The sequence below is a fragment of the Ambystoma mexicanum genome, chromosome 2p (genome assembly GCF_040938575.1).
Source record: "Ambystoma mexicanum isolate Mex_15411 chromosome 2p, UKY_AmexF1_1, whole genome shotgun sequence".
Lineage (NCBI taxonomy): Eukaryota > Metazoa > Chordata > Amphibia > Caudata > Ambystomatidae > Ambystoma > Ambystoma mexicanum.
The window spans coordinates 624834866-624860274 of record NC_090923.1 but is presented as its reverse complement, the minus strand read 5'-3'; the positions used below and the strand labels follow the sequence as shown (position 1 = coordinate 624860274).

At 43.6% G+C, this 25409-nt stretch overlaps 1 protein-coding gene across 2 annotated transcripts in view; it reads left to right on the top strand.

Annotated features, from left to right (window-relative positions):
* MON1A (MON1 homolog A, secretory trafficking associated) overlaps positions 1-25157 on the top strand; it is a 322574-nt gene extending 297417 nt beyond the window's left edge. For both annotated transcript variants that reach the window (XM_069644145.1, XM_069644146.1), the window contains exon 6: positions 11332-25157. In XM_069644145.1, coding sequence (XP_069500246.1) covers positions 11332-11472 — 141 coding nt within the window. In that variant the 3' untranslated portion in view covers positions 11473-25157. The remainder of the gene's footprint in view (positions 1-11331) is intronic.
* The last annotated feature ends 252 nt before the right edge of the window (positions 25158-25409 follow it).

Below are 25409 nucleotides of genomic sequence, written 5' to 3'. Positions count from 1 at the left end.
ACTACTTGTCACCTAATTGTCACGAACCACATATCACTTGGCACTCTTGAACATTGCTCAGCCTTGAGAAAGACCCTATGGGGCGAAACACGTGTCGGCTGACCAAACTTGCACAGCAAGTCTCAAACAGTGTTTCTTAAAACACAAATGTTTCTTTTGAATGAACTACTCAAGAAAACACCAATAAAAAAGCAATTTTTTTTGTACTAACCATAGTGTTACAAATAATTATTTCGGACAATCCAAACAAGATAGCCGGGAGTAAAAAGACCTTTTTTTCTACCTACCAAACTGGGGCTTAGGCTAAACCCTGAAACCACTCCTGTGATCTTGCCAAAACTCACAATCACAATGCAAATGGAGCTTAGCACAGGCAGGTTCTATTCCTAGAGCCTAAACTTACCTCATCTTCACACTAGAAAAAGTATTAGCTTACATAATAGATAAAATAGCAAAGGTTTCTGTAATGGTAAGAGAATTCATTGCTGGGCGGTCTGCATGCATGAGCAAGTGTTGTATTGGCTTCGGATATTGAAGAAGTGCTATGACTCCTCCAACCAGTGTATGTTGGCCATAGCGATAACATACAAACTATGAAGGACAAAAGGCAAATGGAGGTGGGATATGGGTATTTCCTGATAGGTGCTGCAATCCTTTGTAACAACCTCCACCTCTCGGCCTTCTGCATCTTGTGATTACGCTACTAACCCTATTCATCTAGTTGGCTTCAGGATTGCTTTCACCATTGACTGGCCATGTTCTCCATTCTTTAGAAAATGCTATGCATACAAGGAATGGGCACTGTTTGTACTGGAATGCATTATGATCCTGCAATAAAATATATTGGGTGCGGGGAGGAGGGGGGGGTAGATCCACAAAACCATCATTAAAAACCTGTGGCTGAGAGCACGCAAATGATTGGAAGGTGAGTTTCTTGTTTGACCTCTCTCCAGTAACTTTCTGCTTCACGCAATTTCACTTTGTACTGCACCCCCCCTTTTTCTCATTCTAAACACTTCTGACATGTCCCAGTGCCCCTCTCAGGTTATAGTTTCTTTTCCCGTGTTCTGGGTCTCCTTCTCGGACAAGCACATAACACCCAAGTTCTCAGCACCCCCATCTAGGAGATGTTCAGGATTTCCAGCACACCTCTCTGTCCCTACATGCTTTGAAAGGTTCTGTGCTCCTGTTTCTAGGTGCACTTCATGGTTCTCAGTGCTCCTTATGGCACTTTGCAGAGTGCTTAGGAGGTTCTTCAGGCACCAGCATCCTTGATTTGCAGCCACATATTTGGAACCTTATGCTGTCTCTGTCAGCCTCATTGTACAACAGTCTGATGTTTCCTCTAGATAACTGGCTTCCTTCCTGCAATTTTGCTCTTCTTACACTTCTCCTGAACCTTGATTTGTAGGTTACTTCTGTCCCCTTATTACAAATTATATCAGTTCTGGGGTGTTTAGCTCTGCCACTTTTTCGCATCCGGTGCTGCTCCCTGCTTCCTGTGACATGCTTCATAAGGTCAAGTGATGCCTGGTCAGACAATACCCAAACGTCCTTCTTGAATTGTGGTCGCTAATCTTTCTGTGTTTTGTGAAACTACTCGTGAAGCTGTTACTTTGCTGCACAAAAGGATTGCTAAAATGTACTTTTTGAGGTAAGTCTTTGCTTTGTCTCTCTCCGAAATGTTGATTCATCACGACAACTCATCTTAAAACCATGTAATAATTACAACCCATCATACAATTATTCAACATACATCTATAACAGTCCTGTTGAAAAAAAGCACTATACTATGTTCTTATTTCCCGCATACCACCTGGTTCTCATTGTGTATTTAAAGCCTTGGGGCCGCTTTCAGGCACGGCTGCAAAATTAAGCAGTGGCGAACACCATGAATTGATCGCTCGGTGTGTTTAGAAGCAGCCTCGCACCTCTATCCATAACCTAGGTTTTAAACCATTATCAGTTTAGTACTTATCAATTAAGAGTTCCACCTACATTGTACCAATGTCACTAGTGTAGAAACGTACCTGCTAATTGCTGTAGAATTCACTGTGATCACCTTTTTAAGAAACCATGTAAGGTCTGCTTTTTATCATGACATTGTGAGAGAAATGTTTAACTATTTGTTCAATTTTGATACTCCGATTAATCTAATGGCACATTGTAAGCATTTAGTAGGGTACATTGAATCATGGAAAAAATGTACTTCTGTGTATGCGGGGGAATCGGACCAGTTACACAATGTTGCTAATCAGTCTAAAATCAATACTGAAGTTGGTAATCCTAGCTATTTGACATGTACACCATTAGAAGTGTCAAACTCAATTCACTCTATGAAATAAGACAAGTCTCTGGGTTCTAATTTCATTCCTGCAGACATGTTTAAAAATCAATTAGACCTCGGGGGCCTTTTATAATGTAATTTATTTAATGCAATACTAACCCAGGTGCTTACACTAAATCTTGGAAAACTCTGATTATCCAATGTTCAAGAAGGGGGGACACAGGTGATCCTGCATGTTATAGGCCAATTCTTTGTTGGATTCCTCTTAAGATTTTTGGAAAGGTGGTTTTAAATATACTTATGGACTGGATTAGTGACAACATTCTGCCAGAAACATAATTTGGCTTTAAAGAATGCCAAGGCATGGAATATCAAACATTAAATTTGTACTTGCTAGTAGCCAAGTACATTTTTTGTTATTTGGAAGGATCCATTTTATCTCCCCTTTATGGACCTAAGAATAGCTTTTGGCTCAATCATTCATCAAAACCTATGGTCCCTTTTGAGCCAAATGGGAATGTCAGGAGATCTGTTTAGTGTATTTATTTACATCCATGGAGACAACTATGCTAAGGTAAGAGTAGAACATTTTGGTAATTACACCCCTTACTTTCAAATCAATCGGATGTGCACCAAGACTGCAACACGGCTCCACTTCTATTTAATTTATACATTCTGTGTTGAATTTGAACAAGGATGTCCCAAAGATTATGGACAAAGGTGTTCCAAATTTGTTGTACGCTGGTGACTGTGTCCTTTTGGCCAGAATCCCCAGCTCTTTGCAAAGCTTATTCAGTGCACATACAGACAGTATGGCCAATTGAGATTTAAAAGTCAATGACAGTAAATCTAAGCATGTGTTCCTCCACGAAGGTGCAGAAGAAGGGGAGGACTTTTTCGGATATAAAAACGGCACCCGTAGGTACATCTTTTGACTACCTAGGTATTCTGGTTCTTGTCGAATCGTAACTACCAAAATCAAGCTAATCAAGAGGCATTGAAAATGAGGCAAGAAAGTGGTGCAATCTTTAAATTTGCATGTAATTACAAGGTACAACCAATGGACTTACTGCTCAGAATATATATTGCGAAAGCAAAATCATGTGCACATTTTGGAGTGGCATATTTGGCTATGGAAACCCTAGAGAATTGCATGGTATCTGAAAATGTTTTTTGTAAACTATTATCGGGTCTCCCACCTTCTGCAGCTAATTACGCAGTATTCAGGGAGTTGAATATTTATTTTATTGAGGACTTGCTGCATAATACCTCTAGCCTTTTATCTTTCAGTTTGTAATAAACCACAGTCTTTGTTATGTAAACAAATCCTGAGCTATGTTTCATTGAGAGAGGGCCTTGACAATTACTTGGTTCGCACATGTGCACAGTGAATTAGCCACTGTTTCAACCTCTATTGTTTTTATGATATTAGTGTTCCTTTTGGGAAAGGTACTGTAACGAAATGGAAATCTATGTTCCCTAATTATTATATTTACAATAGACTAGAGGCTGAAATCATGAAAAAATCTATCAGTCCCATGTAGAACTACTATTCGTAACAAATCATATGGCTTCATATCGAGGTTTTTCTTTATACATACATTATTATATTCAGTAACCAAATCACAATTTAACTGTCTAACCCAAATGCAACCTGAGAGAGTTGGCAAACAACCATCGATTTGGACAGCAGCTGTCCATATTGTATTACCTCTTTTGAAACTCTTTTGCATTTTTTGTCATTTTGTTCCAAATAGTCCTCTCAGGACGCAACATTTTTTTATCTATAGAGGAACTCTGGCCTCCGACAGTATCGACCAGTCAACATTAATTTATTGTGATCTAGTACAGAAGTCGCAGCATTGCCTTTGATGAAATTCCTACAAGGTGCAACGAGAATAAGGGAATGTTTTAAGTGGATTGAACTGAAAACTGAGTTCTCTTCCATTGAGTTTATTCCATCAATTAGGTGTTCATTGTTCTATGGGAGCATTAACTGCTATGTTAATTGGTGTGCAGGACCATCCTCTTATATGTGAATGCAAATTTGAACTAGATGATAATATTTATTTTATCATTTTTATTCCTAATTTGTTATATTTTCTTTTTGTGTTGTTTGATGACATGAGAGGATTTGTATATTATATTTTATGATATAAATTATATTCTATATTCTTTTTTTCTGTATGTACTATTCATGGGATGTTTTTTTCCCCGAAATAAAAGGAAGATGACGATGATGATGAATTAAAATTGCGCTTGGCATGAGGCAATATCTTTGAAATGAACCTAAACAATATGTATGATCATCTAAACCTATTGATCTTGAAATGTGAACTAATCTACATATTATGTCACTTGATTTGATTTAGTTAGAGCTAAAAGTGCCTATTGAGGCGACAGTCATTTTGTAAGGCAGATGAGTACAAATATAGTACTAACAAATGTAAATGTAGACCTCGATAAAATACATTAACATATAAGAGGGCAGATTCTCAAATATCCGTGGGTGCAGAGTTATGAGGGCATTATTCCCTCGCCCCTCTGTGCTACCAGATTTAACCTGCCATGCTCCCAATTCACGGATGTGTTTTGTAAGATGGAGTGACATGCTGCATGTGCTACTAGCGTTCCCTAATCTTGAATTTGCTCACTCACCTCTCATGGGTAGGTACGAGGGTCAGTCTACGTCCCACGTGCGGTCAGTGAGCGTTTGCAGTCACTAACGCTTGAAAGGACAATCAAACACATCAAATGCATTATTAATACATGTGTACCCTTGTGAGTTGAAAGTAGAGAGTTTGTATTTTAGACAGATCAGTGGTAGCAGCATTGCCCTTTTCCCTGCACCTGGCTTGAAATGGGGGAATTAAGGTGCAGGGAAATGAGCTGCAGATCAAACACCCTGTTGTGAATTGAGATGTATTTTGTTCTGTGGAAAGCCAGCTCTTGTCCGCGTTCTGCGTCTGAGTTCATCTTAAACCACAAAAGCATTTTGCATGGACAGATTCCCTTTGGTGGATCGACCCACATACAGAATGCAGGTGCTTTGTCCAAATCTGTATGCATAGGTCACACCGAAGTGGACAAAACTTTTGAGCAACTCGGCCCATAATGTTTTTATTAAATTTGCATATGTGTGTATATATATATATATATATATATATATATATATATATATATATATATATATATATATTTCTGATGCTTGTTAACCTGCTTGTAATCACATGATGTGCGTAATTGCAGAGTATTGCAACTTTCGAGGATGGAAAGGGGACGTGGACATGGGCGTAACTGTAACACTATCCCAAACGTGACCTCTAGTGTACCCAAAATCCATCATGTGTCAAGGTCCCTCAGATTTTTTTTTCCGCCCAACTAGTTGGTCGACTTATGCAGAGCTCGCAAGAGTTGATATTGCAAATAGTTGATATTGCAAATAGTTTTTGCATTGTCCCACAACCGATGGTCGTCTAGTCCTTGACTATTCTCCCTGATGACTACTTCTTGGACCCCTACGCCAAAGACCTCCACTGCTGTTCAGCGACTGGTGCGTCGATTGACGTCTGTCGACCGTCTGGCCTGGCCCTTACAGTAGGGAGAGTGGGGCAATGGGTTGATTCTTTCTGAGAATGCATATCCTTTTCACCTCCCTTACCCTGTCTGGTCTGGCTGCCTCCTTTTACCTTTGCTATGGAGAGCACACCATTTAGGTTTTGTCCATCTTTCAACTGAAAATACCCCCGGAACGACACCCATCGCATTGCTTCGATCTGGAGGCCATAGACCTTTCAACTGAATCTTCCCAGGTGCCTGTCCCCGGCCCAACAGGCAGACCACCGGTACTGCTATGGAGAGTTCACACCCTGACGATAGGGGCAAACACGCACCACCCAAGGAAAAGCACACAAACTCCAGACCCTCCTCGACGGATACGTCGAGGAAGCGCCACACGCCGGCTGAAAACTTCGGTGCCTTCCGAAACCTCGCGGTCCGGTGCCCTCCTCACAACCGTCTTCTCAGTATGCGACTGGGCAATCCACTCATAAAGGCGTTTGACTAAAAAATACATGAGTGCTGACACGCTGTCTAAGAGCGCATCAGCTCCTATGGTTTCGGCAGAGTCCACAGCCGCGACAGTGCCTACAGCCGCCGAAGTTATGTGAGAATCTCACGGCTATTGTTTTAGCAGTGGAATGGCCTAGAAGCACCCCCTAGGGTTTTAACTGGTAACCCCCCCCCCACTCACCATATGAAGAGCCCTTACCTACTCCAGGTTCCTATGTCATCCCTGTGGACTAGACAGAGGTTTGAAAATTACATGGATAAAATGTCACAATTCGTAGACTTTTCTGAAAGGTGTATTACTCCCAAGAGACCTAGGGAGGAGGACTCCTGCCCCATCTTACCAAAACTGCAGAAGCTCCCATGTCAGACACAGACCCATCAGGAGGAGGTATTTGAGTAGTTCTCGGAGTCAGAAGACGCTTATGAAGATCCCTTTATTCATGAGGACAATCCTTTTGGTCAGGACGCAACTGACCAGGGCCCAGACTGGGGACAAGATCAACCAGCTGATGAAGTGCCTTGGCTCTCACCCACTCCTACCCCAGACCCAGACAATATTTATCTGGACCAGCCTTCCTCACCTCAGCAAAGGCAGCCATCGCCAATAGATGGACAGATGGTATTTAATGCCATCTTGAAGAGGGCAGCAGACCACTTTCAGATCGCTACACAGAAGGCTGGTTTAGGACTCTGATTTTGTTGAGGACATTCTTAAGGAAAAACCTCCTACAAGTCAAGCTATTCCTCTGCTGAAGAAACGCCTTGCTCCTTCCTTACTGTCTACTTCCCTTAAAAGGGTTGTCAACCCTAGAGTTGAGAAACAGTTTTGCCCCTCTCCGTCTGACTGTATATACATTCGAGGCCATGCCAGACTCTCTGGTTGTTAAAACCACCAGAAAAAGGGCTGTGGTACCACTGTCTACTGCAGTGGCTCCCCCCGACAAGGACTGCACAAAACGCTATGCCCTGGGCAAACACATTACCACGTCCGCAGCCTATTCTACCAGAATTGCAAACAATACCACCATTCTCGATTAAATATAGTGGCGTGCAATGGGGCCTGCTCCAAAAAGGCCTCCAATAGGTCCCTGAACCCACACGATCATGCCTGCTGGCGGTTATGACTGAGGTTAGACAGGTGACCCACAACATCCTCAAAAACACTCTAGACGCTGCTGAAACGGCAGGACACACTCTAGCACAGGGAACTCTCCTCAAGAGACATGCCTGGGTAAATAATTAAGGTTTCAAACCGTAGACCCAGGCCTTCTTCATAAATAAGCCAGTAGAGGAGTCTAACTTGCTTGGTAGGGCTGTGGACGACGCCTTGGAAACTGCTAAAAAGGAACATGAGACATTGGAATCCCTCAATCTGATTACAGCCAAACCTTTTCAACAGCAGGGTGGTGCTAACTCTCGCAGTTCCTTTCGGGGTCAGTCCTTCTCCTATCTCCACACTGACAATATGGCGTAGGGGCTACTCCATGGTCCTTCGGAAAAAGATTCAACTGGCAACAGCCAATATCAACAAAGTGGGCTGCGCAGAGGCAAGGGTAGAGGCAGAAAGTCCACCCGAGAGGCTTCCCGGTCTCTGCATCAAAATGACTCACCAGTCCGGGTCCCCTCCAACGCCGGTCGGGGGACAGCTGTCATCATTCATTCACGCATCCATCAGACCAGTGGGTGTTCAAGACAGTCACCCACGGTTATTGTATCGAATTCCACCGGCCACCTTGATACCATCCACCAAAGAGCAGACCCCTTTCACCAGCACACTACAAATCCTGCTGGAAGAGGTGCAGATCCTACAGGAAAAGGGCGCCATAGAAGTCTTCCCAATTCATCAGGTAAACAATGGTATTTATTCAGTGTACTTCCTTGTACCCAAAAAGGATCTCACCATGCCCTGTGTTAGACTTGCGCCCAGCGAAACAATATGTCAAGCCGCAAAAGTTCAGAATGACAACATTGTAGGACGTAATCCCGCTGCAGGGGGATTAGATGGCAACATTGGATATGAAAGGTGCATACTTTCATATTTCAATGTTGCCAGCGCACAGAAAGTACCTAAGGTTCATGATAGAGGACGCGCACTATCAGTTCAAGGTTCTTCCCTTCGTCATTGCCTCGTCTCCCAGAGTATTCACGAAGGTACTGGCGGTAGTAGCCGCTCACTTATGCAGGCAATCCATCTACCCAGTCTACCCTTACCTCGACGACCATCTGCTAACAGGGGAATCATACAGAACATGCCTAACAAACACCCAGAAGACGATAAAACTCCTTCAATCTAGGGTTCTCGATCAACAAGAACAAGTCCAGCCTAGACCCCAGCAAAGTCAAACAATCTCTGGTGGCTCTAATTCTGACCAAAGACGGCCTTGTCTTTGCCTCCAACGAAAGGGTTCAAAATATGCTGTTCCAGATCCCTCACTATGTGGCCAGCCATGAGGTGAAGGCATGCAAGGCCATGCAACTGTTAGGGATGATGGCCTCCGGCATTTATCTAGCTCCACATGCGCACATGCGCCCCATGCAAGAGCGGTTTTTGAGCCAATGGTGTCAGGCCAGCGGACAATGGGACGATCTAGTGGTTGTCTCGGCAGCCCTCGATCAGTTTCTGCAGTGGTGGTCAAGGGAAAAGATGGCGGATGGCGTGTGGCCCCCAGCGGTAGCCACCAATCGCATAAACCTGTTGGAACTGCTAGCAGTGTTCAAGGCCCTGAAAGCATTCCAAACACACCTCCAGGGTAAGACAGTCTTACTCCTCACGGACAGTACTACAGCCATGTTTTACCTAAACAAGCAAGGGGGCCCTCACTCTCCAGGGCTATCCAAACTGTCACAGAACATTTGGAAATGGGTTCTCAAACACAAGATGTTCCTTCTGTCACATGTTCCAGGGGAATTCAATCTTCTCGCGGATGTACTCAGCAGAGACTTCCCACTACCCATAGAGTACGAGAGGTGATTGCACAAAGACATTGATCTCAACGTCTTTGCAGCCTGTGGCTTCCCAGAGAACGACTTATTCGCAACTCTGGAGAACGCACAATGCCCAGATTACACCTCCAGGTACCTGCAGAACCACTCCAAGGGGAATGGTCTCTGGATAACATGGTCAGGGAAATGTGTCTATGCTATTCCCCACCCCATGACTCCCCTGGTCAACAAGATAGTGCACAAGATGTACCAGGAACCAGTCAGGATGATTCTGGTGGCCCCGATGTGGGCCGGCCAACCTTGGTTCTCCCATCTCATGGCAATGCTAGTCACCCTTCCCAGGAAGCTGCCACGCCCTTACAACATGCTGTCACAAGATCAGGGGGAGACACTACATCCATGCCCTCAAACTCTCAATTTAGCAGCCTGGCTCCAAAGGTCATAGAGTTCAGGCACTCGGGCACCTCCAACTCCCTCAAAGATGTATGGACATACTTGGAGAAGCACGGAAACCCAACACCAGACTTTGCTACTCCAGCAAATGGAAACGCTTTGTCATCTGGTGTAATGGCAAGAGCATCAATTCAATTGAATGCACACCAACATATATTGTCCTGTACTTATCTCACAGCCTAGTTTTCAATTCCTTAAAGGCCCACCTGGCTGCACTTTCAGCATACACCACGTCCCAAAAGAAAATTTTGTGGTGGAAAAATTCCAGTAATAAAGGCATTTATGGAGGGGGTAAAGAGAATGTATCCCCCTGTTTCCAACCCAGCTCCCAAATGGGACCTGAACGTTGTACTCACTAAACTGATGGGGCCTCTCCTTGAAACTAAGCACAAGGCTAGCTTTAAAGCACTCACCTACAAGACCGCCTTCTTGGTGGTGATCAGAGTTGGAGAACTGCAAGCCCTTTCAGTTCAAGACCCATTTGTTACAATTCACAAGGATAAGGAGGTCCTGCGCACTCTCCCATGGTTTGTGAACCAGTCTATAGAACTACCCACCTTTTTCCAGAACCCCACTAACGTGGCAGAAAGAAGCCTCCACACACTAGATGCGAGGAGAGCGGTAAATTATTACCAGGAAAAGACAGGGCCGCTAAGAAAGACAAACCAGTTTTTCATTTCAGTGGCAGCTGGTAGAGAAGGGGAACCTGTCTCTAAATCATCTTTTTCAAAGTGGATCTTAAACTGTATCACACTGTGCTACACTCTTGCCAAGAGAGATCTGCCGTTCACGCCTAGATCACACTCTACTGGGGGCACAGGGGCTACCATAGCATTCATTGCAAATGTTCTTCTCAAGTCCATTTGTAAAGCAGCAACCTGGAGTTCTGCACACACCTTTACACAACACTACTGTCTAGATACACACTCTAGGTCTGACGCTCAGGTGGGACAAGCGGTGCTAAGACGTCTCTTTGCTACTGTTCCTTCTCACATCCCACCACTATCTCTGGGTACTGCTTGCTAGTCTATGCACAGCATGTGATTCTAAGCAGATTAACAAGCATCAGAAGACATGCATTACTCACCGTAATAGCATTTCTGATGATTGTATCTGCTTGGATTCAAATGTGACCACCGTTCCTCCCCTCATGGAGTAGAAGGAACATAGACATCTTACATCTTCTCTTCTGTACTCACTCACGCTGACTATAATGCTCCCTCACAGCGGAAAAAAGAGTGACTGCGACGCGTAAGGGATTTTGGGTACACTACACGTCACGTTAGGGATAGTGTTACAGTCACGCCCATGTCGACGTCCCCTTTCGATCCGCGAAAGAAAGATGCAATACTCCGCGATTACCACTAGATGTCGGACTGTAGGCGCTGCATGTGAATCTAAGCAGATACAATCATCAGAAATGCTATTATGGTGAGTAATGCATATCATATCATTTCTGCATGGATTGTAAGACTTTGATTATGCCATATATAATACATTAATTAAAATCTAGACATTTTGTACTAATTATTTTCAGAATTTGAGAGAAACTAACTTCTTTTTTGCTTTCATGGCAGGTGACCAACGCCTTTGAGCTCTACATGTGTTACAGCCCATTGGGGACCAAAGCCTCAGCTGTCAGCGGCATCAACAAACTAATGAAGTGGATCCGCAAGGAGGAGGACCGCCTATTCATCCTCACACCCCAGACCTACTGATTCTAGGGGTGTGGTAACCTCTCTGGTATTGGTTGCTCAACTTTTTGTGGCACAGAGGATGGGACCCTTCTTATTACCCCCACCTACTGCAGGAGATTCTTCTGTTCTTTGGAGGGGTTGAGGGGCTCCGCTCACTCCAGCGTGGCACTGAGGAGAGCCCTGTTTTTATCTCACCTCTTAATGGAAGTGGAGGTGCTTGGGTTACACAGAGGGTATCCCTTTGCTTCAGCGTTCCCCCAGTCTGTCTTCCTATCCTCATTCCCTAGATCTGATGAAGGATAGGCCTTGGTGTAGAGGTTTGTAGCAGATTCTCTCATTTTACCTGGGAGCTGTACTGATTTTCAATGAGAGGACACCTTCTTTCATTGCACAGACAAGCTAAAACTAATGGGCACCTCTGTCTGTGGGTATTCCCAGAGGTTTTGAAGCTTTGACACTAGCATTACTCACATTCATGATTCTCTTTTGGTCTTGCACAATAAACCTGGTATCTATGATCAAATTGAGGGACTAAGGACTTAGAATTTGCAAGGAAGTGCTAGCCGGATGTTTAGAAGGCCAGAGGAACGCTGGTATGCAATAACTGGCCTCAGTTGTCTTTGGCAAACGTCTGTCCAGAAAAGCCATTATAAAAGTATAGAATAATGGATGCGTGCTATCTATGGAGAAAGCTACACAATCTGATTGCTTAATAGTGTTAAAAAACCTAAGGGGGAACATGTTCAATGATAATGTCATATTCTTAGGGACACTGATGAGGTGGAATTCCTCAATGTATTACAAAGACATGTAACTGGCAAAGTCAAGGACCAAAGGCGTATATTAGATGTTTTATGGTGGTATTAGGAAATATGTATTATCATTGGGCGTTGAGTATGAGTGTGTGCTTCAGATGATTTGACAGAATGCAGTATTCCACATCTTTGGGGTTTGAATGGTATTGCATATCCCACATGCAGATGTGAGGATCAGAGCAGTGTCATAGTGTTATGCATTAAGCTACCATGTTGGTGCACCATAGAGTTGGACTAGTGATGTTGAAGAACTTTCACAATATGCTTCCACATCCCAAGGAACCTTGCTAATTGCATTCCTACGACTACAGCCCCAGGAGTGTACCTCAAGTGTTGGATATTCAAAGTCTTTAAACATGAACTGACATCAAGTCTCACCGTGGATGGGAGAAGGATTAAACTGTGGAGGGCGGTTGGGTGACCCTGTCAGTCAGAGAAGCTGCAAATGAGCAATACCCGGTTTCTTTATTGATTCTTGTTCCTCCTATACGCCATGCAGATGTTTCAGCCTCTTTGTGGTGTGTTCCTGGCACCTTTCGACATAGCGAGATTCTCTGTGTTAGCAATAAGGATTGTTGAAGTATGTCAGAGTAACAGTTATGGAGTATTTTCCCAACCTCTCTTGGTTTAGGTGTGCCATCATCCCTTGTGTGCCTGCATTTTATACCCTCCTGTCATAATATAGGAGTGGACAAACCTTGGCCTGATCCACTGTATCCTCCCTTGGTAGACAGGAAAACGAAGGTAAAAAAGTTGTCCCTCCCCTAGAGAGTGCTGTTAAAGCCCTGAAAGTAACAACCAGCACAGTCACTGTAATCAAATGGAAATGCAAAGCATTGTGTATGATTTTTAAACCTTTTATTGCCCCTAGAATGTATATATGGGTCATAAGAAATTGTGCGGTTTTCCACAATGCATATAGAATATTTTTGAAATTTGGAGACAATGGGGACACAGTCAAATCTATGTCAACCCCAACACCCAGTCCAAGTGAGCACCGGACACTACTTTTATGTCCTAGAAGTCTGGTTCCCGGGGCGGTGGGCGGGCACTTAAGTTTTAAACAAGCACTACCAGTTTCGTATCCAAGCTGACTTTATCTCTGGTGCAGGCTGTCTGCACCCAAATATGTATTCAAAATGGTGTACAGTGACATAGGTCTCTCTCAACTCTCCATGTGTCCCAGGTAAAACACACAAACATGCAATCAGTGGTGACTTGTCCCAAGTTGGCTGCTCTATGATTCCAGAAGTGAGCCCGCTGAGGGACAGGCGTGAGCAGGTCTGCTCTCAATACAAATGCTACAGCACTGAGCCTGAGATGAGTCTGGGGAAGGCTTTGCAGGACTTTTATCCTCTTCCAAATATTCCCTATATTTAAAGAAATTTGTGTTTTTAAAAACATTTATTTCTAATGAAAAGAGAAACTTTTAAAATAAATGAATAAACCTTTTAAAATAAAATGTTTTAGAAAAATTGAATAGTAGTGCATCTGAAAAACTAATCCACTTTTTTTGTGCCCTTTTCAAACTAATGAAGCTTCTTCTAAAAACCCTTAATAAAGATATGTCAGAACTGAAACTACAGGTGGGGTTTTGGCTGCCAGACTTTACATTTGACATTTTTGTGAGAATCTAGATGAGAAACTAAGGTGATAATGTATGGCAGAGTAATTTTTGGGAATGTTTTAGCTGCAGTTGTTGGCTGTGTCACAGCTCTCGGACAAACCATGAGAGTTGCCTGCAGGTCTTCATTGCAACATGGATTTCTTAGTGAAGCAGATGTGTCAGTAAGGAAAATTGGTTTGCGCTCTTAGCAATGCATCCAAATTTGATGAGCACCCTCTTGGGTAACCTACCATTAACACACTGGTCTGGTGCGGCTGCCAATCAGGTTGCTCAGATGTGTACTGTATGCACAGCTCCCATGTCTTTTTAAAAAGAAAAAGTGCCTTTTGTTCTGCTGCTTCTGGGCTGCATTAGTCCCTTTTCACTGTTTTTCCATACGTGAGCATAATGAAGAGTTTAAAAGGACTACACGACTAGGCAGCATCATAATCAAAGAAATCCTAGGGGAAAAAATGTAAGTTACCCCCCTTAAATCTCATTAGCATGTGCAGGTTGCAACAGGTATCCACAGGGGTACTATATTGGTGGGCAGGTTGTCCTGTCTGGTACGTCATGTCATCCTAAGCGAGGATGGCACCGAAACACTCTTTTTCACAGAAACATGGCTATTGGATAATTACAAAACAATCTCCCACAGAGCCATACCAGACAACTTCAAATTGATGCATTCCAACAGAGGAAAACCCGAAGAGGAGGTGGAATTGCAATGGCACACAAAGACCGTATCTGCATCACGCCACCCCGCCAACTGACATAGAAGACTGAGAATCACTCCGAAATCAACATACAGCTCAAGGACCAAACCAACGTACTGTTCCCCATGATCTAAAGACAGCCATCCTACAACCCCAATTTTTTTAACAAGGCTCACTGATGCCATTCCAAACCTCTCCACTGTTAAGTCCGGAACAAACTCATGAGACTCAGTGTGTGTCTTAAAACCTTTATTAAGAAAAGGTTCAGCATCCAAGGGAGAAACAGCCCCCAGCAGGAGCAGCACAACCGTCTTCCTCCCTTCACAGCAATCACCTCTTCCACTCTAGAACCTTGAGCTTCTAGCAGAGGGTAGCCCCTGAGTTCTACTGTAACCATGGGTTATGAGATGCACTGCTAAGCTGATCTAAACTGAAGTTATAGCTAGAGTAACTCACACCAAGGATTGTACATTAAACCATTATACATGAAGAACAAATACAATATGTCATACCTCCTAACACCACCTCTTCTTAACCAAAATTGTTAAAATGTATAACTGAAAAGAAAGAAAAACAAATAGAAAATTACACAAAATGTAAAGCAATACATGTGCTTGTCCTAGCAAACCCTCAAATGATGTAAAATATACATACATTTCTCTCATTCTCACCCACTACCACTCACCCAACCTTTCTTAGTTGACCTCAAAGGAGCCACTCTCTCCTTGTTCCAAATGCCACCTCCCTTGACTAATACCGAAGAACCTAAGTCCTTAACAACTTGTTTGGGCTCTGAAAACAACAAGGCCCCTTTTCGCACTTTAGTAGGTAGTTTAATTTTAATCCAGTCACCCTCCTCAACTCTGAATTCTCTGCAGCAATGCTTATGATCATATCGCTCTTTAGATCTGGTCCCAGTTTCCAGAAACTTCCCTCTCACATCTTCTATGTCTACCCCAACAAGTTTGGACCTCCCCATCCAACCAGGACATATGTGTGAATTAGGCTTCCTAGCTCGTAATACCTCAAAGGGAGATACCCCTGTGACGCTGTGAGGGGCTAACCTATATTGAAATGTTCTTTCCATCACTGTTCTTATCCAATCTCCACCAGTGGCAACCACAATCCTGATGGCTTCCATAAGAGTCCTGTTGAAGAGTTCTACACACCCATTACTCTGGGGGTGGTATAACGCTGTGTTCATTTGCACTATCCCATGTCTGCTCAGAAACTCCTTAAATTCCTTGGACACCAATTGGGAACCATTGTCCGATATACATTTCCTGGGAAATCCTTCTCTCCAGAATAACTGTTCCATACATTTTACAATGTTGCTACTAGAGATGTCCTTTAATACACAGACTTCATGCCATTTGGACAACAAATCCATGACAACTAGTAAGTAACTGTCTCTTCCACCCCCTATGTTAAATGGTCCCAAAAGATCTAGAGCAATCTCATCCCACGGAACACGAGGACATTCCCTCACTACCATGGGCATCTTTTGTACTCTGAACCCCTTATTACCTTCAACACATTCTGTACAATCCTTGACTTGTTCCTCCGTATCTTTGTCAACCCCCGGCCACCAAAACTCTGATCTCACAAACCCTTTAGTCCTAGCAAGACCCAGGTGACCAACATGAGCCAAATCTATTATCACTTTCCTCATGCTGGAGGGTGCCACCATTTGATGTCCCCTAGATAAGTAGCCATTCTGAACCCACGGCTCCTCCTTCACTTTAGAAAATCCATACAAGTCACCACCCTTGTAACCTTTCATTTTCCCATTCAACTCCAATGACAACAGTCTTTGATAAATGGTATCTTCGCTACATGCAGCATCCCAATCATCCTTCTTTAATGTCTCATGAACCTGAAAAATGTCCACACTCTCTTCAGAACCCAAGTCGTTGTCACTGGTTTGTGTCTCTCTATGCACCGATCTAGACAATGCATCTGCAACAACATTGGTCTCACCATTGACATGAAGCATGGTAAATTGTAAACCTTGCAGGGCCGTTACCCACTTCATAATGCGCCTCGATACCCCTTCCAAACCACCTTTAGTGAAAATCCCAACTAAAGGTTTGTGGTCCGTGCAGATCGTGAACTCTCTGCCCCACAAGAACATTCTAAACTTTTCTACACCCCAGACACATGCCAGAGCTTCCTTTTCTACAACAGAATATCTAATCTCAGGGCCCATCAGAGATCTAGATGCGAATGCCACAGTATGCAAACCAACATGATCTTCCTGCATGAGTACCGCGCCAATGCCGTATTCACTGGCATCTCCAAAGAGTAAGGTGCGTTTCCCTTCCTCACCTCAAAGATACTCAAAATAGGTGCATTGACAATGGACAGCTTTATCTTCACTAATTCTTTCTCACCATGATCAACCCATTTAAAAGCAACTCCCTTACGTGAAAGCCTCCTCACATTCCTTGACATATCTGAAAGCCCTCTGATACATTTTCCATACAATTCTACTAAGCCAAGAAAGGACAAAACATCTCCCTTAGATTTAGGTGCTTCCATCCTCCTTATAGCTTCTACAGCTTCCTCTTTGGGCCTAACACCCTCACCAGTGATTTCATGGCCTAAATAAACCACTTTGTCTGCTTTGAAAATACATTTTTCTCTGGCCTCTGTGAGACCTGCTTCCTTCAGAATGCCTAATACTTTCCTCAAACGTTCATCATGTTCAACCTCATCGCTACCACACCCAAGCACATCATCTTGATAGCACATGATGCCCTTCTCTCCACCAAGCAATCTGTGCATTATACTCTGGAAGACACTGGCTGCCGATATCAAGCCGAATGGCATGCGAACACACCTGAAAAGCCCAATTGGCATAATAAAAGCCGTAAGATCTTTAGAATCCTCATGCAATTCCACCTGATGGTAGGCTGATTCTAAATCTAACATGGAAAACACTGTAGAGCTAGAAACACCACCAATAGGTCATCTATTCTAGGCAAGGGAAACCTGTCCGCTACCACCATACTATTCAGATGTCTTAGATCAATACATAATCTCAATGATCCATTGTTTTTTTTTTAACAACCACTATCGGGCTAACCCATTCTGATGCATCAATCCTTTCGATTACTCCATCACCTTCCATCCTTTTCAATTCTTTTTCTACATCTTCTCTGAGTGCCAGGGGAATGGTGCACAATTTTGCAATTTTGGGGATAGCACCTTTTTTTAATCGAATTTTGTGGACAAACCCCTTCAAACACCCCAATTTGCTAGAAACAGAATCTGCCTGTGTTAGGGTGGTGCCGTCACCCTTTACCGACAACACTTACTCTGGATGACTTGCTTCGAGCCTTATCTTCAATTCAGCTTGGTCGCTCCATGAAAGCAACTCTCCCCCTCTATTGGTAACATAAACAGTCCCTACAGACTTCCGGTCTTTAAACTGCAGATCACCTTAAAAACTTCCTATGATCTCTATCGGAACATCCCCATACGCATTCGCTCTGACAGAACTCTCACACAATGTACACAAACCAAACTTCTCCTTCCATACTTGTACGCTTATAAGTGTGTAATCTGCACCACTGTCTATAAACATCGATACTGGCACTCCTCGAACTAACACAATGCATAAGGTTTTTTCTTTTTTATCTTCCCATCAACAGCATTCACAGAAAACAATACTTCCCTGCCATTTTCACAGTACAAATCATCCTCCTGATCTGCACTGACTTCATGCACCTGACCAGAATTACTATTAAAGTTCCTACAACAGCGGGCAATATGCCCTCTCATACCGCAATCATTGCATATGATATGTATAGCAAAACACTCTTTATCAAATGCAAGATGCGACATACTCCCACATCTGAAACACCTCCTTCCCGGAGGAATCCTGGACGGACCATTCTCCCTGAAATGTTTGTAAGGATTTGTCTCCTTAAACATTCCTCTGAAATCTTTCAGTGGTGCCGACTGTCGACTCCAGCCTCTGCCAGCAAAGCCTTTATTCTGCCGGCGATCCTCAAATCTTTTCTGCATATGCATAGGAGGCCTGGAAGGCCCTACGCTTTGTCTTTGAGTAGCCTTCGATACCTTTTGGATTGCTACCTCGCTATCTTCTGACTTGAACGTCTCATTGCTCACTGTGTCTGATTGGAGTAGTTTTATACACTTGTCTGTGTGTTCCACAGTTTTTGCAATTTCAATCCAAAGTGGGGTTCCTTTCTTTCCATAACTCCTTTCTGATGGTGTCATTGGAACACTTGATCATTAACTGATCCCTTATGTGCTCATCCTGACAATGATCAAATCTGCACTTAACTGCCAAACCTCTTAAAGCTGTAATAAAATCCTCTATGCTCTCTCCACTCTTTTGGCCTCTCGTGGCAAATTTATACCTCTCCGGAATAATGTTCTCCTCTATGCTATAATGTTTATCCAACTTCGCCAATGTTCTCTCAAAAGGACCTGCATCAGGGATGTTAACAGGTTCTGGCAGCTTTTTTAGAACCTCTTGTCCTGCAGTTCCCAAACAATGAAACAATGATGTCTCCTTGTGCTCATTGGAGAAATTGGCACCAAATACAGCCAGGGCATATTTATTGAAGCCCTCTTTCCAGTCTGCCTAGCGCACCTTGGGGTCACCTGGTGTGGATAGGAAAAAAAATGGAGAAGGCACATTAGACATGGCTATGGGCGCTCCTTAGTTGAGTGCCACTTCCACCAAAAAAAACACCAAAAAATATAAACTATTGTGGACAACACACTGCCTTCTCAACTAGTGTGTTCCAACATATGCAGATTAAATAACCTGTTTAACACTCACCACAGAATTATTGAATCCTCCATCAGCCAATTTTGCTGCTGTACCAAAGCTACGTGCACACGTAGAAGGGAACCAACAAAACAAGAAATGAAACGAAACAAAGATGGCCACCACGCTTCAAGGTCCTTTTCTCATTGGACCGTGATGACGTGCGGCAGCACAAACAATGCAGGGTCAATGCGGCCGTCACGTCGTAGGTCCTTTCCTTGCAGACCGTGATGACGTGTGGCTGCTATTAGTCACCTTTGGATCTGCGGGGACTTCTGGCTCGAGATGCGGCCCTCGTAAGTAAACAGTTCCCGAAGCCGTGGGCGCCACACGCTCGAGCGGTTGTATTGAAAATAAACACTGTGCGTGGCCGCTTCTGTAAAAAATGCTGCAGCGGTTTTATCCCCACACTCCAATGTTAAACCTCCAAAATCGGCTCCAAAATCACTCTGCGGTCACTGGGCGGCTCCAGGTGTAGTGTGGAACAAAACTTCAGCTCATTTAGCTCACTTCTGTTGATCAAACCGCTGATTTGTGCTGTCAGTCCTCTCTTGATTAGGCAAGCTGCTGGTTCCCAAATCCACCGCCAACTGTAGAAATCGCAGAATTGCAGAAATCACAACCCATGCAGTTTATTCAATGGTAAGCTCGCATATAACTGAGCAGGCCTCAATCACCAAAAGTCACGACCTGGATCTGAATGCCGGGGGCTGTCTCCCTTTTATCCCATCCTCGTCGCCAACTGTTAAATCCGGAACAAACCCACATGAGACTCAGTGTGTGTCTTAAAACCTTTATTAAGATAAGGTTCAGCATCCAAGGGAGAAACAGCCTCCAGCAGGAGCAGCACAACCATCTTCCTCCCTTCACAGAAATCCCCTTTCCCACTCTAGAACCTTGGGCTTCTAGCAGAGGGTAGCCCCTGAGTTCTACAGTAACCATGGGTTATGAGATGCACTGCTAAAATGACCTAAAATGAAGTTATAGCTAGAGTAACTCACACCAAGGATTGTACATTACACCATTATACATGAAGAACAAATACAATATGTCATACCTCCTAACATCCACTTATCATGATAACATTATTGTTCTGGGGGATTTCAACATCTGGATAGAAGGAGAAAAACGAAACCCCAGCAAACTCCCTCTGCGCCCTAATGGGCACACTTCAGACAAATGTACAGACCTACCCACTGTGCTGGACACACCTTGGACGCAATTCTCTGCACAGATGGACTCTCGACCACCGCCCCACCGATACCAATCATAGGGATTGATCACAACTTCATCCCATCCACCCTCAAAATCCCAAACCGCATGTACCCAGAAACTCAATACTACATGCCACTAACAAAACAAACTGGAAGAGTCTTGACCTAGGATCCTCAACCAAACCAAACCTCTACCAGCTAAACAGAAGGACTCCAGACTCTGCGTTAGAAAAACTTGACACCTGCATCGCAAAGGCCCTAGACCAATTAGCAACAGCAAAATGCTTCAAAGCCACTGCAAAAGAAATGGCAGAAAGAGGGTTCACATAAGAACTGAGGGGGACTCATGAAATTAAACCGCAAACTCGAAAAACAATGGAAAAACCATTACAACCAATCGGACAAAAAGAAATGCCAAAGACTCAGAATGTATAAATCGGTAGTCTTTAAAGCAAAGAAACATACTACACTGCAAAATTCCACTCAGCAACAAACCCACACAAATAACTAATTGGAATCATTAAGAAAATCAAAAACCCAACATCATGCAACAAATACGTCATACCTTCACAATCCTTATGTGACAACATCACAAACCATCGAAGAACAAAAATAGAAATAGTTCAACAGACTATTGACCCAAGCCATGCAACAATAAACACAAATCTACAACCACCAGAAACCAGCACACCACCACAACACTCGACCGATTGGCGCCCATAGACGAAGAAACATTTATCAAACTAATAAAAGACACCAACCTCGCTAGATCCCCAGTGACCCATGCCCGCCAGGCATCTTCATAGACATCCTCAACCACGGAACTCCAGCATCATACTTGCAGCTATTGTTGAACCTATCCCTAAACACAGGAATAGTACCTAAAACCTTCAAATTAGCATACATCAAGCCCCTACTAAAACACAGAACTGGAAGTGCGGAAGACCCCACAAACTACCGACCTTTCTCAAATCTACCCTACCCAGCGAAACTACTGCAGAACCACATCTACAAAACACTACTCAACCATTTAGAAACCAACGGAACACTTGACAACTCCCAAGTCGGCTTCAGACCCATGAGAGGAATCAGCACGTCCATCCATATGGGACGACCTCAAAATAAACGCAGACAACAGCACAACACTAATCCAGAGACTGGAGGAATGCGGCATTAAAATACTCTGCCCTATAGTGGCTAATATCTTTCCTCACCAACCGAATGGATTGAACATACTTCCCACCTGGGACGAATCTAGCAACATCATCACTGATTCCCTGGCGAGAAACTTCTCTGTGGCCAATGAAAGGCAAAGGCTATCTGACTCTGACTCTGGGGTTGGCTATCTGTGGGAAGACCACGTAAGGGAGGACAAACTCCAGGGAGACAGAAGAATACTGAATCTGAATAAGCCATCAGCTGTAATTCCTTAATGACACGCATGTGCCTTTGCAAAATTCCCATATGGCTTATTGTGTTGTAGATCCCTGGGTCTTCATTTCTAAGATAAATGTTTACCCTGCCATCCACTTTGTCCCGTAGTGAGACGAGGAAGAGGGATGGAGTAATGAGGTTGGTAGGAAACCGTAAGCCAATGCTGCGTTCTAGTCTTTGGAAAATGTTGACCAATGTTAGCACATTTAAAACTGACACAGCTGAACAGAAGGAGAGAGACTAGACTGCTGCTGAATCCAACTTGTTCTGACGCTGGTTGAGATGCCGGAAGCGAGCAGACTGCAGGAACGCAGCAAAGAAGCTGGTGAGAACGGCATGCAGAGAAACTGAGTCGAGAGAAATTTGCTGCATTATTGTCACAGGCAGCTGGATCTGGCAAAATCAGAGGAAGGTAAAGCGGGAATGAAGCGGCTAAAGGGACACACTCCCAGTCAGAAAGCCGAGAGCAAAGAAGACAGTGAGACATGAGGAATGCCGAAGCTGCCAGTGAAGACCTGTAAGCCTAGTGAGAGCAAATGGGACACTGGGGCGCTTCAGGACAATTGTTGCGTACCCTCGACAGCGCGAGAGAGTCTAATTAAAGGTACTGGAATAGTTTTGTTAAGAAAGGGTTGGTGATATAGTACTTTATAAGCATTATTCCCTGGATGCAAGAGAGAGAGTGGATGGAGAACGGGAAAGCCCTGGCAGGAGAGTGAACCAGGCAGTGTGCGAGTCTATGACATGCACCCAAGTGAGATATGTGGGATGTTTTGACTCACTTTTTGCTCTGCTATGCGGCATCACTGATGTTTTGATGAAGACAAAAATAGTAAAATGGCCGCAAAACCCTTGTGCGTGCCAAAACCTCTGCAAATCGCGCTCTGCAAAGCACAAAATGATGGCTGCCCAATCTGCCACCCATGTGTCAGTGGTGGAACAGAGATCTCACTCTTGAAAGATGTCACTGGGCTCCACAACAAGTGAAAATGGAGTACAGAAGGAAAAAGCAGTGCTTTGCTAAAGGAAACCCCAAATCTTGCTTTAAATCACTTTTTCTTTGTTGTTGAAACTGCAGAATGCCGGTACAAAACACCCCCAAACATCCAAAAATCTTGCTGGGTGCTACAATTCACTTATTATAAGAAATTATTGTGAACTTGCAAAGTCCTGAAAAGCTGAAAGCATGAAGGTATTTCCACAGCAAAAGTGGCCTGCCTGTGGATCTGTCAAAATCTGGGCGCAGTACCCTCTGCCTCCTGAATGACAGCTGTCAGGGGCCTGCCTGATTAAACTTTAAACATGTATAAACTGAAATCAAATGTTTGCAATCTAAGAGGCTTGTTATTGAGAGTTACCCATCTTGTAATTGTTTTGATTCCATGGTTTCAAATCTTGGATAAGTATTTAGATATGATTTTATCCCACAAGTTTGTTGTATGCCAAGGGAAAATTCAACAGAATTAACAGTTAAAATAAGCTGGCTAAAGCTACCAAACTGGAATAACAGCTTTCCTCACAGAGTCAAGGCCTCTCCCTCCAACAGGAAATCGCACCAAAGCGATAATTATACGGTTTGGGAAGAACCTGGTCTGCAGTGGGGAAGGAAACAATGACAAGCTGCAAAGCAGGAAATACTAGGTGTGAGGACAGTCGTAAATGGCCTATGCCAAGAGAAAACAGGCAGGATATGCTTCTGTACTGAAGGGAGACAAAAAGAGGCAGACCCAAACAGCCATCTTTAGCTGAACATTCACAAAGAACATTTTGTTTAAATACATATAACTTGCCACTTAAAATTGTCAAAAATACAAAAGTAACCGATTTGTGAATCTAAATTTTGGCTGCACATTTCAAGAGGCGCCAAAATCGTGTGACATGTTCTGGAAAGAAACGGCAGGAAATGTGATTTTACTCCAAATGTATTTCTGCTAGAAATATGAAACTTTATACACTTATGCCCATGTTATACGCGCCCACTTGTGGAAATTTGCTGATAAATGGGACATTTTGTTCCTGATGAAAAGGGCAAAATTTGGTGCAAAGCAGACACAAGATCCCACAGCAACAGGGTTTTGAGGAGTAGCCGCTACACAAAATATGTAATCCGTATATACGATTGTTATAGAGGTTGCACACATGTAAATATGTATTGCGTCAAAAGTAGATTTTGTGTTCAAGAGGTTAGGGGTGGACTCTAAGCCTCATAAACCCACACCATTAAGGTGACGCACTGTTTTTTTTCTCCTCCTATCAAGGCAGAGAGGAGACCCTGACCAATCGCCTGTCAAAGGGGCGAGCTTAGGCTAAACCAGCACACACACACCCTTTATCATAACATAAATAGAGACAGCAGAGGTCAGATAAAGACACACAGATACACTCACTATCCTGATGCTGGCGGAGCAACCTGCGGCGGAACGCTACGTCTTCCTTGCTCCAGACTCCAGAAACTTGGCAAAGCAGAAAGGCCCATTACATAGCTGAACCATTTTCAGCTAGGCCTTAAATTAAATTTCAGAACCGGAATCCCACCACCTAAGGGGAGCATCAAAATACTGTACTGCTTGCCTGCTGAAATAATTATCATCAGAACCAAAAAGGGCAGATCCAATCCAGTCCTGTGCCGTGACTAGAGCCATTGCAGAGCCAGTCCAGTCCTGTGCCGTGCTGTGACCAGAGTGCCTTGCTGATTGCAGATCCAATCCGATGTGCCCAGCTGTCTGTACGAGAACCAGATTCCCTTCCCTGACCAGAATCTTGATGTACCAGAATCCTGACGGTTCCGTTTAAAAACATATCTAGTGAGTATCTATAGATAGAACTGTGTCACTAGCCTATGTACCTTGCTTAGTTAATCCCTATCTTAAACCCATCCTATCTTTGGGTTGAAGGTATGTGCAGGGGGAAACTTTAACCACAGTGCTATCTGATCTGAACACACACACAAAAGTATTGTTTCTGTGCTTAATTGTTTTGCTCACTATTACTCCTTGTGTATTAAAGAGATTATTTAGTGTTACATCACTCCATTGGTGATTATTGTGTACACCTTAAAACATAGTGTGATTGAATTGAAAATACATAAATAAATATTTTAACTTTGCAAACCAACCTGATTCCTGGTTCAGTGTGACCGGATGGGGGGGGTGCTCCAGGAGAGGGGCGTGATATGAGGGGTACATCGTTCAGAATAAAAGAACTTTTAGATAAAAATAAATAAGGATTTCAGTTGGGCATTACATGCTAGGCATTGACTTAGGTGTGTGCCGGATTGAAATCACTTACAGCTTGGGGGCTCGTCGCGAGATCCTGAATTAGACATACCACTTGTGACAGTCCAACACAGCGTGCTTACTGACGGGG